Raw genomic sequence first — 14750 nt, 5'->3', positions numbered from 1 at the left:
GCCAAGCGAACTCGACGCAGGTGGTTGAGCTTGGCCTTTTAAATTCCAGAGCTCATAAAATGTATCCTTTGGGAGCCGCAAATGCATTACAAGTCGCCTACACAGACAAACTAGTCGATGAAGGAGCCACCGAGCTGCAAATGCAATTGATTTTATTTATTTACAGGTGAATTACTGTCGGCTGATTTATGCATGGAGTTCGAGTGGTTTCCGAGCAGATAATTGGACTTTGAGGTACCATAAATGCCAGCACAATTAACGCAGAGGTGGCTAAGTGTAGTAAATCCGATAAGAGATAATTAAGCGTAGACACATGGCCAAAACAAATGGTGCTAATATATTTAGCAGCACCGAAAAGTATGGTATACATTGAAGGCTGGTTTGATAGGGAGAGAACTTGTGAGGTGCGAAGGTATTTCTCACACATGTGGGAAGCTGAATTAGACTTTTCGCACCTTTAAATTCTGTGATTCACACTTAAACATTTATGGAGGATGGCAATAATGATAACAAATTGCTATCAGAAGCGGTTTATGGCATGCTAAATAATCACGTTTGGCTTATTTAATGGTAATGTGTATGCAGTTGGCATTAAACCTAATCTAGAATGACTCCGAATCGCTGCTCTTGGGATGGGCTTTTAAGCAGGGGATCCAACATTCCCGCAGAAACTTGCTGCCGATAACTGCGACGCCCCCGTCGGGATGCTGGATCCTCCTCCTCGACCCTTGGCATCACAGCGTCTTCCTGCGCTTTAAGTTTCACCAGTTCATCGCGCAGCCAATGATTTTGGAGAGCCAGTAAGTCCACCTGTCATTAAAAGATACCTTACTACATTTAAAATATCATATAGAAAAGTATTCTAACTATACTTACGCTATCTAGCTCGAATTCCATCTCGGCAATTACTTCATACGCTTTTTCCAGCTCATTTTTAACGAGGACCATGTCACTTCTCAGTTTCTCAGTTTCACTGCAGCAGCACTTAAAATACTCCTGGCAGCTTTTCTTGAGAGCCCGCGAAAATGTCTTTTTAAGGGGATTCACATTTCTGTTTTTGCACTGACATGTTCTCCGATCCATGACCGCTACCAACCAGTCTTAAGGCACGACTGCATTTTGAAGATACAGAGAGATTGGGGTACTCACCCCCAATACCGATAAAGAGGAATGGTAAGCGATAAGGTTTTTTCTTAGGAAATCCTAGCAGCCACAATTCAGTGGATTTATTGCAACCTGAGAAGGTAAATACTTCTAAGCATACTCAACAAGTAAATATTATAAAATATTAAAACCTGATGTTAAATCTCAGATCACACGACGGTTCTTGAACTTTACTTTCTATACTGTTGATGAGTTATAAATGCCATTTTATGGTGATCCAGGAATGAATTCGATTTCCACAAAGCGTGAACTCCACATATTCAAGTGAATGGGCTCGAATGAGATGTTTAAACTGGGACAATCCAGAGCTGGTAGAATCTTAAAAGGTAATCAAGGTTAGTTGGTAGTAGTAAGCTTCAAGTAAACGTACCTTTTCGGGATCTAGGCCAGTCTTGTGGAGGTGTAGGGTCAGCGGAAAACTGCGACTGACCAGAGCCTTGGAGAGGCGTGAGTTGCTGGGATCCAACCACTGGGAACTCAGCTTGGTGGAGGACAGGTTGAGGACTCTTAGCGTGGGGCAGAGACCAATAGAGCCCCACAAATGGGTGGGCGAAGGTATTTCGCGCATTTGCAGCAGGTGCAGCTCCTCCAACTTGGGCAGCTTGTGGCAGATGGTGTGCAGCTGGTGCGAATCGATGTCATCCTCTTGCAGGACCAGTCGCCGAAGACTGGTCATGTGCAGGATACTTTCCGCCACTCGTTCACTGCTCCAAAAGGAGTCGTTGAACAGCAACGACTGCACCTTCAGCGGCTTGTGCCTGGCCACCGAACTCAGTAGGAACTCGTAGTAGTCCCGCGTGTAGAAGACCAGGCGGCGAAAGTGAGGCAGATTCATGAGCCGGGGCAGGAAGTCCCCCAGTAAGTGGTGGTCGTCGAGTATCAGCTCCTCCAGCGTGGAGCACCGAGTCACAGCTAGCACCTCCTCGCCCAGATTCACATTGTAACCGTAGTAGAGCAGAGTCAGCTTGGTCAGCTTTAGGCTGCCGAAGATCTCCGCGAAGGTGTCCGTTTCCAGGTACTCGCACCAGATGAGATTCAGCTCCTTGAGACCAGACCATCGCCACAAGTAACGCCCTGTGGTGCTGCTATTGAGTGTGAGAATGCTCAACAGCGGGAACAGCTCGGTCAGCAGAAGGGTCTCCTCGTCCGCCTCCTCAAGGTTGTAGTCCATGTGGCAGTCGAGCGACCGGAGGTGGGGAAAGCTGTACTCCGTCCACTTCCGCAGCAGATCCCTACTGGCACTGGCTAGATTTAGGCGCTCCACCGATCTCGACCAGCCGCCCAGGCACTCCTGCATCAGTTCTAAGTACACATTTGAGATTAGTATGGAATCAAACGACCAACACGAAAGCTAACTCTCATTCCTGTCCAGAAATTCCAGATCCTCTCGACTCAAAGTCACTGCCTTTAGGTGATTCCACTGGTACTTCACGTAGGAAGCGATGCTCTCGTTCACTTGGACCAGTGACAACTGATCACTCATGGGCAGGAACCTCAGGATGTTTATCCATATATCTTCATTGATACTATTCATTTTTACAAATTTATTTTTGATACCCAAATTAATAACAAAACAAAACACAGAAGGTGGTCAATGCGGCAAATATACTGTTGATTTAAAAACAAAACAAATATAAACTGTCAGCTGTTTCACTGCTTGCACGTTTCCAAGACTGCTTGCTTCAAGAATAAACTTATTGGTTGTTTTCCAGTGAATGGCAAAAACCAGTAACGATCAAATTTCAAAAAAGAATTCTATTTGTCAGTTTAAAAATTAAATGACTTATGAAAGCTTTATAGCAAATTACGGGTATAATTATAAATTATAAATCTTTATTGATTTAATCAGCCCTTGATGACCGCAATGGGTCGCATTTTGATGCACTTCTTGCTTATGCCAGCCGCGTGGCAGGTGTCGACCACATCGGTCACGTCCTTGTAGGACTCTGGAGCCTCCTCCATGACCAACTTGGGCGAGGCCACGCGAATGGCGATGCCCAGTTGATCCAGCTTGTCCAGCACCTCCTTGTAGTCCAGATTGCGGCGGGATTTGGCACGGGAGAGGGCGCGGCCCTGAGGATCAGAAACAAGAGATTAGTTTAGGGTTAAACTAAAATACATCGAGAATATATATGAATTGAACCCAAAAACTCACCGCTCCGTGGCAGGTGCTGCCGAAGGTCTCCTTCATTCCCTGCTCCGTTCCCGTCAGCACGTAACTGCAGGTGCCCATGGTTCCGCCGACCAGGACAGGCTGTCCGGTGAGCTGATAGTCCACTGGGATCAGGGGGTGGTGTGGGGGAAAGGCGCGTGTGGAACCCTTGCGGTGGACCAACAACTTCCGCTCCTTGCCGTCCACCATGTGGTTCTCCACCTTGGCAATGTTGTGAGATACATCGTAGATCACATGCATGTCGAGATCATCGGGGGTGGTGCTGAACATCTTGGCGAACGCCTGGCGGGTGAGGAACGTCATGGAGCTGCGATTGACCCAGGCAAAGTTAGCTGCCGCCGCCATGGCCTTCAGGTAGTCTTGTCCCTCCACCGAATTGATCCTGGCGCAGGCCAGCTGTCGGTCATTGGTCTCGATCTTGTCCCGCTTCATGGCCTTCTCCATCTGGACCAGGGCATCGGTGGCCACCTGGTGACCGAAGCCCCGGCTGCCCGAGTGAATCATGACCACCACCTGGCCCTTCTCCTCGATGCCCATCTTGGAGGCGCTCCACTTGTCGTAGATCTCGTCCACCACCTGGATCTCGGCGTAGTGATTGCCCGCACCCAGGGTTCCCAGCTGGGGCAGACCTCGCTTCTTGGCCCGCATGCTGACCTTGGCGGGATCGGCGTTCAGCATGCGGCCGTACTCCTCGCAGTGCTCCTTGTCCTCCGCCCAGACATAGCCCTCCCTCAGCGACCAATCCATGCCCATTTCGAGGGCCTCCTCCAGATCGCGGGCATTCATGGGGATAATGCCCTTGGAGCCCACGCCCACGGGGATGTGATCGAACAGGGACTGCGCCAGTTGCTCCTTCACGGGCTGCACATCCTTCTCGTAGAGATTCGTGCGCAGCAGCCGTACGCCGCAGTTGATGTCGAAGCCCACGCCCCCGGGACTCACAACGGACAGGGGATCGTCAATGTCAAAGGCGGCCATGTTGCCGATGGCGAATCCGTAGCCGGAATGGATGTCGGGCAGGCCAATGGACCGACCTACGATTCCCGGCAGGGCAGCCACATTGGCAATCTGTTTGACGCCGGGCAGGAAGCCACCGACTGCTCCCGGGCGACACGAGTTCTTCAGCTCCTCCAGCATCAGGCGCTCCAGCCGACTGTTCACGTAGAAGCACCCCTCCACGTTCATGTTCGGCTGGAAGCCCTTCTTGATCCGCCAGCAGTGGTCGCTCACCTTCTCCAGGTACTTGAGCTCATCGTTGTACGGACGCACCACCATCCTGGTTCTCGGGGGTTTTCTTCGCCAGCTGTCGGTTGCTATTTATAAGGTCGCGATTTCGTCAGTTTTTGCATTGCATGCCGGCATGAAATAGAGGTGGAAGAAGCTGCTAGTCGATACTATCGCAGTCAGCAAGCAGTTATTCAGAAAATACCAAGTCTGATGCCCTTTGACACTTGCTCGTATCTTAAACCAGATTCGGTATTTTTCTTCGATCGTTTATTTTAAATTGACTTACCTATGTTTTAGTTCCTAACTTGAGAGAAAGAGTGGTTTCGCCCCCATTATTACACTGCACTTTATTTATAAAATAATTCAAAAATATAAAATATGTACTTATCGCTGAAATAATCGCTATAAAGTTACTGTGTGAGACTGTAAATAGCACGAAGAAGATCTATTTTAAATGCTTCAAGACTGTCAACGTTTTCGGACTTAAAATACGCATCAAAATATTTATAAAAATAATCTGCATTATCAGGCGGGCCAAATATCTTGAATTGTCTGTCGACCACGCTACTGATAATGAATCTCAGATTTGGGCACAGCTGAGTTACATTGTCCTCGGAAATGGGAACAGGGCTTGAGATATGGATGAGTTTCAAGGACGGCAACCGGTTGAGTACTTCAGGGTAGAAGTCAGACCCTCCAGTAACACTGTCCAAATGAAAGAAACCGAAGACCTGCAACTTTTCTGCCGGCTGCAGGAGCTGCGAAATCTGGTAATTGCGTAAGTAGCAGTGACGCATGTCCAAACATAACAGCGATGGTATCACCAGAACCATGGTTTTGAACATTTTAAAAGTCCATTTGGCGCAATCAATTTTCAGGGCTTTCATCTGTCGGCTCTCAGCAGATCCTTGGCATAGAGGCTTCAGGTACCGAAGAACCTCTCCGTCCTCGGCGAAGCATGCGTCGATGTGCAGACTCCTCAGGTGGCGCCCCAGCTCAATCAAGAAATCCCCTCGAAAAGGAGGAGGTTGATCCATGCTAAGCTTGAACTCCCTAAATCGGTGGAGTTGTCTTCCAATGGTGCCATCCAAACATTTCGTTTCACGGTAGAGCAGCAAGAGTTCGTTGAAGTTTAGGTAACCAAATATGAGGTCCAAACAGTAATCGTTCAGGCGCAGAAAGTCCATTTTTTACTGGAAAATACCTTAAAATAAACACTTTACTTCCTGTTATTGGTTTGGTTTTTAGAGAGAAGAATACAGAGAATGAATTTTTCTATATATCAGCGACTTCACAGAGTGAGTACAATCCTAATGTGAACCATCCAGACTCAAAAACACTTATGAAGCTTGGCTCATGGAATGAAATGCAAAGCGGCTGATAAACACAAGTTCATTTAAATAAGAGTCTCGAGTGGTGCTTTGAAATTTGGTGACGAAACACAAATAAGTGATAAAATTAACTTCAGACCGAATTCAACACCAAACCTTTTTGTTCTTACCCCTGAAATGCTTATAGATACCTTTCAAACTTTGACATTTTAAAGAGTAATAATTAATTACTAATATTGCATACTTAACAACATTTATTTGGTTACCAAGAAAGTGACTTGAATGTACAAAAATTTATTTAAATGCATTTAAAATTCCCTTGTTCATGCAAGTGACAAAGTGAAGTTATATACTAACTAGGGAGTCACTGACTAAGTCCGCTGAGATATTTTCTGCAAGTGCTCCGCGAGTGGTTAGGGCGCCTTGAAGTACTCGTTGTAGTATTTATAATAGTTCTGAATGTAGGCGGGCGGGCCATAGATCTGGGAATCGCTTTGGATTAGGTCGGTGATGAGGAAGCTCAGGTTCGGGCACTGCCGGGCCAGGTCCTCGGGGGAAAAGGGCACCGGTCCGAGGATCGTTATGTGGATGAGTTTGAGGGACGGCAGCCTGTTGAGTATGTGGGGCTGCAGGTACGAGTCGCCCGTCTGATTGTTCACATGGAGCAGGGCGAGGGCCTTTAGCTTATCTGCCCCTTCCAAGAGCTGTGCTATCTGGTAGTCCCGCACATCGCAGTGACGCATGTCCAGGAATAGCAAAGACGGAACCACCTTGCCCACGGCTGCTATGATATTGAAAGACCACTTGGCGTGGTCCAGCTTTAGGGCCTTCAACCGACCAGTCTCGGAGGCTCCTTGGCACAGGGGATTGAGGTAGCGGAGCACCCCTTCGTCCTTGGTGGAGTAGCCCACGTTGATGTGCAGACTGTTCAGATGGTGACCCAGCTTAGTGAACAGATCCTCGTTGAAGACTGGAGGATGTCTCATGCTGAACTTGAAGTCCCTAAAGCGATGGAGCTGTCTTTCGATGGCCGCCTGGAAGCCCTGAATTTCGTTGTAGAGCTCCAGTAGCTCATGTAATTCTAGATAGTTAAATACAACATCCAGACAATCGTCGTTCAGCTGCAGCAAGTCCATGTTCCACTAAAATATACAATCAAACAGAGACCTCAAATGAAAACATGTTTATTGATAAGGTTTGATTTTACAGACACAAGTCTTATCTTTCACGTTCGGTTGGTTCCTAAACTATAGAATCTAAAGCAATCTTCATTTGGCCTGTTAAGATAGTGAGGTTTTATAAAAATCGAACGGTAGGATAGATTTATGACAATCAAAGGCAATAAAATACATACTTCAACTTTTCCTAACAAATTGTATTCAACGATCCCATACATTAAAATCCTGCAACCTTTACTGGTATTCAAGCCTGAAGGCCTCTTTTAGCTTCTGCAGCGTTTGGTAAACCATTTCTTAAGCCTAAGTCCTTCTGCTAATTGTATCTCTACATTTTGTAATCTTGGCAAGATATTTTCCTAATACATATTTCTTAATATATGTGGGGGTTAATGGGCTTATCTTCTCCTATATAGGCGTGAGTTCGGCCAGAGTCTCGGCGATGGAGCTGTCCCGGAAGCGCCCGATTCTCAGAGCATAGGAAATGGCGTGGGCCACGTAGCTCTGTTCGTGGACCCCGTGGAACAGGTAGGACATGGCGCCATCTGCGTGAATCGTAACATCCGATCCGCCGTGCAGATTTTCGTCCGTGTTTATAGCAGCCTGCTGGGTGTACTCCCAGTCGGCTATATTGTCGCCCGTTGGATCCTTGCGCTTCTGAGTGTTGGGATCCACCTGAAACCCTTGGTAGCTGGTGCCGTACGTCAGCGTGGTGTAGGGCGTCTGTTCTGTCCTCGAATTGCCCGCAAGGCCCAGTATACTGGACCCTCGCTCCGGATGCCCGTTGATGGTCAGGCTATGCGAATGATCGGCGGTCACTATAACCAGGGTTTCGTCCAAGCGATCGGTGGATTTCAGAAAAGAAAGCGTTGACTCAACGGCCTTGTTCAGTTCGAGAACCTCATGAAGTGCCTTTCGGGCCTTTCCCCGATGATGCGCCTGATCGATTAGGCCAGCTTCCACCACCAGCAAAAATCCTTTATCACTGTTGCCCAGAACCTCGAGCGCCTTCTGGGTCATGTTGGAGAGCGACGGCATGCCGGATGCGCTGGTATCTCGCTCGTGGTCGTACATCAGATGTCCATTGGCGAAAATGCCCAGAAGAAAGTCAACACGCTGGCCATCGAGATTCCATAGCTCCTGATTGTTTTGGACTATGGCATGTGACACACCCTCTTGCTCCTTCTTAAGCCTCCAGTCTCGGATGAGATCCCGCCCGTCCTTCGACGAGCTGGCCCAGGTGTCCAGGGGATCGGCTGGTGAATCGGTGACATTGGACACCAGCATCTGCCGACCACCGCCCATGATTACATTGATTCTCTGACCCGTGGGCTGTTCGATCAGCTGGCGGGCTATATCCATGCAGCCCTGACCCTGGGCCTCTGCCGGCATTCCCGTTTCGCATTCCCAACGCCGATCCGGCACGTGGGCGTACAGGGCAGCCGGGGTGGCATGCGTTACCCGGGTAGTGGTCACGAATCCCGTGCGCATTCCGTCCACCTGGGCCCACTTAAGGATCGTCTGGACGTGGTGATCCTCCTGCAGCGAGGCGGCACAGTCTCCCAGTGGCACATTCGAGTCCACTCCGCCGGTTTCGTAGTTCACCTTGACTCCCCCGAACAGAGCCGTGGCGGTGGAGAAGGAGTCCGGAACCTGCTTGTCGGCGCAGTAGGTCTTCAACAGTCCCATGTCCGGAAAGCGCTCCCAACTGAGGAGCCCCTCCTCCTTGAATCCGTAGATACGCGCTGCTGTCGCCGTATTCGGTCCCATTCCATCGCCCACGAACAGAATCACATTCTTGGCGCGGCGACGGTTGAATTCCCTGGCAACGGCCTTCTTGAGCTCGTCGATTCCCTGGTCGTACCACTCCTGCTGCTCCTTGGGCAGCTTCACGGGCCAGTAGGTCACCGTGTCCATGTCGCCCACATCGCCGGACATTCCGTAGTGCACCACAAAGCCAATGCACATGGCTGTTATCAGGAGGGCAGAGAAAACCACGGATATGATAAAGAGTCTGGATCTGAACCACTTCGAGTGCTGAGCGGGATTGCTGCTGGGGTCATCATTTCCCTGCTGGCCACCTATCTCCACATTCTCCTTGGGGTCCACCAAATTATTCAGCTGCACCTCCGTCATGTCCGCATCGCTCAGTTTTCTGAACTTTGTGCTTTTTATCGGCGCCTCAGTGTTTTCCATTTCTCATTCACGTCTAGATCGGCCTAATCTTTAGACAGACTGAAAATGCGAGATATATGGCAGATTGTTAACTAATCATTGTTTACCACAGAAAGGCAATTTACAGGCAGAAGACGTAGCTGGCAATGAAATTCGGTATTTTTCAGTTGGCTTTAAATAGTCCGCTTCTTGGAGACTTTAAGCTTTTGATTTATAAAGTTTTACTAAATGAATGCATGCCAATACTCTAACTATAGTAGCTGTGTTCAAAATTGTAGTGCTATTAATATGTTTTTAGGATTTTAAAAAAAATTAATAAATTTTTAAGGTAATTAAAAATATTGTTTTTTTTAATACTCTTCAAATATATACAAATTATTATAATTTTTACCCTAAAACTTTATTAATTTTAATTGGAACCACTACTAAAATTTCGAACATAGCTGTCAACATTTTTTTACGCAGAACACAGTGCTGTAATTTTACATTTTGATAACCTATTTAGCTTTAGATTAGCATATATCTTAAGTAAGTAATCTATCTACAGTTATTTTATGAGTACTTAAGATAGGTTTACCACTTTTTTACTGGCGGCGCTGCGATAGTTGGAGCGACTCCGATAGACCGCTATCGATAGGCCGTCAGCTGATTCGGCTCTCTCGCGCTGCCCAACTGAGCGGGGCGGGTGTGTGTTTGTGTTTTCCGCTGTGTACGTGTACGTGCTCCAATGTTTTTTTGTATTGTTTATGACCGCCGCTCCAAAATTAAAGTGATTCATATATAAAACTCGTCTCCAGCCAACTCGCGGCGAAATCCACCGATACTCGCCATTCGGCCGCTGGCAACAGCTTCAAATTAGTCTCGATCCCAACTCCGCGCTTTTCGAGTCGCGAGTAAACGAACAAATAGCAAATTGTTGGCGTGGATTTGTCGCTCTTCGCCTCCAATCAGCATCAATTAAAAGCGCGTGTGTCTGTGCCAAATAAATCCGGAAAACTGAGCATTCCAATTGGAGAGCAGCGGAGAACACACACCAACACACAGGGCGGAACAAAAACAACTAAGCGCGATGGATGATTTGGGTGAGTTGGACCACTTTTCCTCGGCGAAAGAAAAACAGGGACTTCCTGAACAAAGAATTCCGCAGCACAAGACTGTGACGTAGGCAAAAGCCACCAAGTAATGGTGCTACTTCAAGGTCAGTCGTTAATTGGAGTTAATTGGTGTGCCGCGGGGCGTTCCCACTTCGTCCGCCAGGTGGCGGCACCGACAGTCGAAAATCTCGCGGATGAATAATTTTCGTTTACAGTGAAGAGCGGCTAAGATAAACATTGTTTGCTTACTGACTCGTTATTCACCTCTGGCTATCGAATTCATATGAATCAATTTCCTGCTTTCACAAGTGTCCCATAGTGATACTTAAGAAATATAAATGAGTCCAAAATATAAGAAAAATTATTGGACCAATTTCAAAATTTGGAAATATCAAACTATTATCTACTATATTTTGATATAAAAGCTTTAAAAGTTGTTAAATATTGTTGTCAAAATGGTCAAAAATAAAGTTATTCGAGGTGCAAAAATATACCACACAACCAATATTTACTGTGTTTCGAAATTCTTATCGTAAGCATACAAGGCATTAATCACGATTAAAAACAGTTGTGTTACGTGCGGCTCAAATTCTGGATGATGAACTCCCAGTGCACGTCTTATCGCCAAATCCCCTCCTTTGTATGAAGGAATATTTGCCGTGTTAACTTGCTAAGGCACACTTCGCATAACCCGATTCTGGCATTCCTTGCACTTTTATGATTTATCCGAATACCTGGAATCCGAACATGAAAACGTGGAGGCCCCCACTTCCAGAGTGAGATCATTCCCGTTCACGGTTCCCAAGTGCCAGGAGGGTGTGGTTTTCCAGCTCCAAGTTCGAAACCCTCGGACTTTTAGTGCATGATTTGATCCGGGAGAGCAGGCTGATTCGCGGGCAGCTTTATTTGTTTGCTTTGCGGCCCCACAGCGATCTTTTAGTCACCATCAGCGAAATAAAAGTGTATATGTCGTCTACTTTATTTTCTTTATGACACAATTCTGCGCTGTTTACAGTCTCTCTGCGTGTTCTTCAGAATGTCTTTCGATAAAGAAAGAAAAAGATGAAGAAAATCTCGCTCATGGAGTGCAGCCAACGCTCCATGTGGATCTGTGTGTAATCTTGTTGTTCTTTTTCTGCCCCAGACATTCTTGAGATGTGACTAGAGGCCAGGTCACAAACACTCTCGGAGCATTCCAGCTGACTGGCACTCCACCTACGCACAGTGGGCTACATCCTCGAAAATGTTAATACGCGGGATTTGCCATCAGTACCTAGGATTTTTTGATAAGATAAGAGATATGTTAACTATTCCCACTATCGGCTTTTATCTGCTGACTGACTATAAAAGTCGAATACTTTTTAAGATCTTTAGTAACTGTATTTTTTCTGCTACTCAAATCCCTTGCCCAACAAGTTCCCCTCTACATAATTGTCAATGGGTTCGCCCAGGAAGTTGGGACTTGATCTCCATCTGCATCCCGATCCTCTTCACCGGCCCAATTGCATCAATTGTGCTCGCAGCCATCAGTGAGTGCGCGCCCACTTCATCGCCCACTCGACACGCAACGTCTGCTGTTCGTGTTGCGTGTGCGCACTGTAACAGCAGTGACGAGGTGATCTGTCGAGATCGGTTAGGTCTGGGCCTTGGGGTCTTCGGCGTCTTCCCCCGAGGGTAATGCTCCAGCTGCAGAGCAATGCAATACCGATCGCTATGGTTGGGGAAAAGACGTGCACAGTGGCACCGAAGGCTTACTAAGCTTAGAAATATAAATAAGTTACTCATCACCTGAATAACAACAATACTCGAAAGTCAACATTGAAATTATTTAAGTTAGGAATTGTTAAAACTATTTCCTGCATATTTCAAAATTTGCAATGCAAACTATTTTCAGGTTGCACTTGAAATTGTTCATAAAGCTTTACACTCATTGTTTGCCATAACCATTTTTCTAAAGACTAGACGAGACTACTTAATTGGGTCACAGGACCTTCCTAGGGCAGTTCACTTGTACAATTTAATAACTTCAACAATTGGCATTTGCCAATTTATGTTTAGTTTGAGCAGGTTTGTTGAAGTCAATTTGTTATAGAAACAAAGTGTATCGATTTTATTTTTATACTCACGTTTTGTGTTTTTGTTGACAACAGAAAGGTCGCTTTTATTGGCAACTGGCCCACTGTTCGCTCACCCAAAGGAAAGCTCCGAACGGGCGACAATAATTTCGTCCGCTCTGGTTTCCCTTCCTTGTTCCTCCCACTTGCGGTCGAAATGCTCCGCCACAGGCCGCAATGCAAAATGAAAAGCCACTCCAAAAGCGAATGAAAAGCGACTCTATAGCGACTCTATAGCGAAAATGGTTTGGCTCTCACTCTCTTCTTTAAATGGCTCTCTTGGCACTCAGAAAAACTAACCTTAGATCTCGCAAATTATAAAGGTTATTTAATTATCTATATTAAATATATTATTTTCATATTATGTTAAATCTATCTAAAAGAAAAAAATGCAGATATTTTTACAAAATGGAAACATTTATTTTCGAGGTAAACCGAACCGGAAACAAAGCCTCCAAAAGCCTGTTCGGTTCGAAAAAAATACTTTTTCGTATTTTAGGGAATTTTATATTTGTATTAACATAAAATTTACTTAATAACGGAGCTCCTTTTTATACTAATAAATAGCAATGCTAAAATAATAGACATTAGTATTTAATGAACAAATTTTATTTCTTAACCCTTGTTTGACCCTGAAGCCTGTTCCAGCATATCGGAACGTTATCTTTATGTGCGAACTCGAACCAAACCAAAGCCAAAATTATGGCTATTACAAAACTGGTCTTTCTGTAAAAATACTTATACTTTTTTAGTGTAATAAAAGGAAAGTAATTTAATAACATTTTTTTAACCTGGCTCAAACCTGAACTTTGTTTTAGCATACCGGAACGTTATTTTAGTTCGAGCCCCAGACCGGTCCAAAAGTCAAACTAATATCGGTTCGCAGATCTAACACTTACAAAGCTGATTCTTTCTGTTCAAATTTTTTAAGTAAGATGCCACACACTATAGTAATTTTTCCGAGTGCACTTTGTTTACCTGCTCTCAAACACTGGGCTCTCTGGGGCTCCGCTCTCCACGAGCGAGCACGAGAGCCGGAGAGCTCTTCTAATGGAGCCCGAGCACTGGGCCCCTTGGATGTCAGTCGATTGCGACGCTCTTACTGAAACGCGAGCGCAGCGCGCGTGCTTTTCGGGTCTCTCGGTTTTCGGTCTCCCAGCTGAGTCCTACGATCTCTGGGAATAATAAATAAAATATGTGACAACACACTGCCAAGGTGCAGGCAAAAGTGCACAGATAACACGCTCGAAAGTAGAACAAACAAAGCCAAATCAAAACATAGGGCAATCAATCAAGTGATCGGCGGAAAACTAAGCGGGAAAAAGCTGATGAAAAATCATTGGAACTGTGTTAGTGATATTGCGGCAGGTTGGAGCGTGGGAAATTGTTTACTGCGAGTGTAAGGAAAATCTGCAGTGAAAAAGTTGACAAACACCAAGCGATAGTATAGGACTGAAATGCGCGATAAAACAGGAATGCCAGTGGCAGCTAGATAAAAATAAGAAAATAATCTTGGCCAAGATTAATGGTTTCGTGTCACTCGCCTTAAGATTCCGCTAATTCTTGGCAAATCTTTTCGGCAAGTTGTTCGAAAAACATTTCGATTTCATTAGCATTCCAACTAATTATGGAACTAATTACCAACGGAACAGACATTCAAATATATGACTTATTTGCCTCGATCTGGCGGAGCATAGAATTTTGGTTAGCCCCATTAATTTACGCCTCGGGTCCCCAAACGGATTAAAATCGTGGGCGCTGAGATGGAAATTAATTTGGTTTTTTTCTGTATCAAAATTCTGAAAATACCATAACAATAACAACAGACAACAAAACCAATTAAAATGTGCCCACTTAATCTATTAAAATTATGACATTTTCCACATATTTCAAGCACTCGAAGCGAAGTGCATTTATAGGGGGGACTTCCTTCCCCTTCCCCATAAAAGCATCTCGAGTTACGACAGCAAATGGAAATGCTGGAAAATGATGTAAACTCGGCTGACATAGTGCACACAAATAAACATTTTGTTGTGAGTTCTGCACTTATGAGAACCGCTTTCGTTTTCGTTTTCGTTTTTCTCCCCAATATCTTTTTATCTCGCAGATACGCTCAGTCGATGCCATTTGTTTATCGCCAGACAGCTGCTGTCTTTGTCTTTCCCGATACATTATGAAGCCGCAAACTATGCACAGACCACTGATCTCTGGATTATTTCCCGTAATTCCTCTTTTTTCGAGTTTCGTTTGCCAATCCAAAGCCCGTTTTAGTCCCAGATACTTAGCACCTCTAGATC

At 45.7% G+C, this 14750-nt stretch overlaps 7 protein-coding genes across 13 annotated transcripts in view; 1 reads left to right on the top strand and 6 right to left on the bottom strand.

Moving 5' to 3' along the window:
• Positions 1-310: 310 nt before the first annotated feature.
• On the bottom strand, positions 311-1100 carry LOC108033883 (uncharacterized). Its single transcript, XM_017108527.3, has 2 exons — positions 877-1100; positions 311-810 (listed from the first exon to the last, which is right to left on the bottom strand). The coding sequence occupies exons 1-2, from the start codon at positions 1081-1083 to the stop codon at positions 598-600; spliced, it is 420 nt and encodes a 139-aa protein (XP_016964016.1). The 5' UTR covers positions 1084-1100; the 3' UTR covers positions 311-597.
• Positions 1101-1345: 245 nt separating this feature from the next.
• LOC108033881 (uncharacterized) lies at positions 1346-2969 on the bottom strand. The gene is made up of 3 exons (XM_017108524.3): positions 2521-2969; positions 1535-2466; positions 1346-1482 (listed from the first exon to the last, which is right to left on the bottom strand). The coding sequence occupies exons 1-3, from the start codon at positions 2696-2698 to the stop codon at positions 1372-1374; spliced, it is 1221 nt and encodes a 406-aa protein (XP_016964013.1). The 5' UTR covers positions 2699-2969; the 3' UTR covers positions 1346-1371.
• Positions 2969-4718, bottom strand: LOC108033880 (RNA-splicing ligase RtcB homolog). Its single transcript, XM_017108523.3, has 2 exons — positions 3320-4718; positions 2969-3237 (listed from the first exon to the last, which is right to left on the bottom strand). Exons 1-2 carry the CDS (start codon positions 4610-4612, stop codon positions 3010-3012), a joined length of 1521 nt encoding a protein of 506 aa, XP_016964012.1. The 5' UTR covers positions 4613-4718; the 3' UTR covers positions 2969-3009.
• Positions 4719-4966: 248 nt separating this feature from the next.
• Positions 4967-5751, bottom strand: LOC108033261 (uncharacterized). The gene is made up of 2 exons (XM_017107527.1): positions 5170-5751; positions 4967-4987 (listed from the first exon to the last, which is right to left on the bottom strand). Exons 1-2 carry the CDS (start codon positions 5749-5751, stop codon positions 4967-4969), a joined length of 603 nt encoding a protein of 200 aa, XP_016963016.1.
• A 409-nt stretch (positions 5752-6160) lies between these two features.
• LOC108033677 (uncharacterized) lies at positions 6161-12610 on the bottom strand. Of its 3 annotated transcripts, XM_017108132.3 has the most exons (3): positions 12466-12610; positions 11074-11612; positions 6161-7037 (listed from the first exon to the last, which is right to left on the bottom strand). In XM_017108132.3, the coding sequence occupies exons 2-3, from the start codon at positions 11086-11088 to the stop codon at positions 6309-6311; spliced, it is 744 nt and encodes a 247-aa protein (XP_016963621.1). In that variant the 5' UTR covers positions 11089-11612; positions 12466-12610; the 3' UTR covers positions 6161-6308. The 3 variants fall into 3 exon arrangements, with proteins under 3 accessions (XP_016963621.1, XP_016963622.1, XP_016963620.1); XM_017108133.3 differs by lacking the exon at positions 11074-11612 and having other exon boundaries at positions 12466-12591; XM_017108131.3 differs by lacking the exons at positions 11074-11612; positions 12466-12610 and adding an exon at positions 9823-10023.
• LOC108033674 (alkaline phosphatase) lies at positions 7064-12583 on the bottom strand. Of its 2 annotated transcripts, none has more exons than XM_050885685.1 (2): positions 12466-12583; positions 7064-9305 (listed from the first exon to the last, which is right to left on the bottom strand). In XM_050885685.1, the coding sequence occupies exon 2, from the start codon at positions 9264-9266 to the stop codon at positions 7479-7481; it is 1788 nt and encodes a 595-aa protein (XP_050741642.1). In that variant the 5' UTR covers positions 9267-9305; positions 12466-12583; the 3' UTR covers positions 7064-7478. The 2 variants fall into 2 exon arrangements, with proteins under 2 accessions (XP_050741642.1, XP_016963608.1); XM_017108119.3 differs by lacking the exon at positions 12466-12583 and adding an exon at positions 9823-9949.
• LOC108033675 (leupaxin) overlaps positions 10184-14750 on the top strand; it is a 26974-nt gene continuing 22407 nt past the window's right edge. Inside the window, exon 1 of one of the 4 annotated variants that reach the window (XM_017108128.3) lies at positions 10184-10327. In XM_017108128.3, coding sequence (XP_016963617.1) covers positions 10315-10327 — 13 coding nt within the window. In that variant the 5' untranslated portion in view covers positions 10184-10314. Of the gene's footprint in view, positions 10328-13576; positions 13853-14750 lie in introns of those variants that run through there. The other 3 variants (XM_017108125.3, XM_017108123.3, XM_050885687.1) reach the window with 3 other exon arrangements.

Source organism: Drosophila biarmipes, chromosome 2L (assembly GCF_025231255.1).
Source record: "Drosophila biarmipes strain raj3 chromosome 2L, RU_DBia_V1.1, whole genome shotgun sequence".
NCBI lineage: Eukaryota > Metazoa > Arthropoda > Insecta > Diptera > Drosophilidae > Drosophila > Drosophila biarmipes.
Note: the sequence above shows the minus strand (reverse complement) of the source record. Positions and strands in the feature narration are given on the sequence as shown.

What these genes read in the sequence shown, in the direction of transcription:
- LOC108033881 (XM_017108524.3), bottom strand. Translation starts at nt 2,698, where the DNA reads ATGAATAGTATCAATGAAGATATATGGATAAACATCCTGAGGTTCCTG. An exon ending in ATTTCTGGACAGGAATGAGA is followed by an intron (nt 2,467 to 2,520) that starts GTTAGCTTTCGT and finishes ATGTGTACTTAG; the next exon opens with AACTGATGCAGGAGTGCCTG. An exon ending in CTGGCCTAGATCCCGAAAAG is followed by an intron (nt 1,483 to 1,534) that starts GTACGTTTACTT and finishes TTACCTTTTAAG; the next exon opens with ATTCTACCAGCTCTGGATTG.
- LOC108033883 (XM_017108527.3), bottom strand. Translation starts at nt 1,083, where the DNA reads ATGGATCGGAGAACATGTCAGTGCAAAAACAGAAATGTGAATCCCCTT. An exon ending in TGGAATTCGAGCTAGATAGC is followed by an intron (nt 811 to 876) that starts GTAAGTATAGTT and finishes TTTTAATGACAG; the next exon opens with GTGGACTTACTGGCTCTCCA.
- LOC108033674 (XM_050885685.1), bottom strand. Translation starts at nt 9,266, where the DNA reads ATGGAAAACACTGAGGCGCCGATAAAAAGCACAAAGTTCAGAAAACTG.
- LOC108033677 (XM_017108131.3), bottom strand. Translation starts at nt 10,023, where the DNA reads ATGAATCACTTTAATTTTGGAGCGGCGGTCATAAACAATACAAAAAAA. An exon ending in GCGCCGCCAGTAAAAAAGTG is followed by an intron (nt 7,038 to 9,822) that starts GTAAACCTATCT and finishes TGTATATTTTAG; the next exon opens with TGGAACATGGACTTGCTGCA.
- LOC108033880 (XM_017108523.3), bottom strand. Translation starts at nt 4,612, where the DNA reads ATGGTGGTGCGTCCGTACAACGATGAGCTCAAGTACCTGGAGAAGGTG. An exon ending in GCAGCACCTGCCACGGAGCG is followed by an intron (nt 3,238 to 3,319) that starts GTGAGTTTTTGG and finishes TCTGATCCTCAG; the next exon opens with GGCCGCGCCCTCTCCCGTGC.
- LOC108033261 (XM_017107527.1), bottom strand. Translation starts at nt 5,751, where the DNA reads ATGGACTTTCTGCGCCTGAACGATTACTGTTTGGACCTCATATTTGGT. An exon ending in TTCCCATTTCCGAGGACAAT is followed by an intron (nt 4,988 to 5,169) that starts GTAACTCAGCTG and finishes TGCTATTTACAG; the next exon opens with TCTCACACAGTAACTTTATA.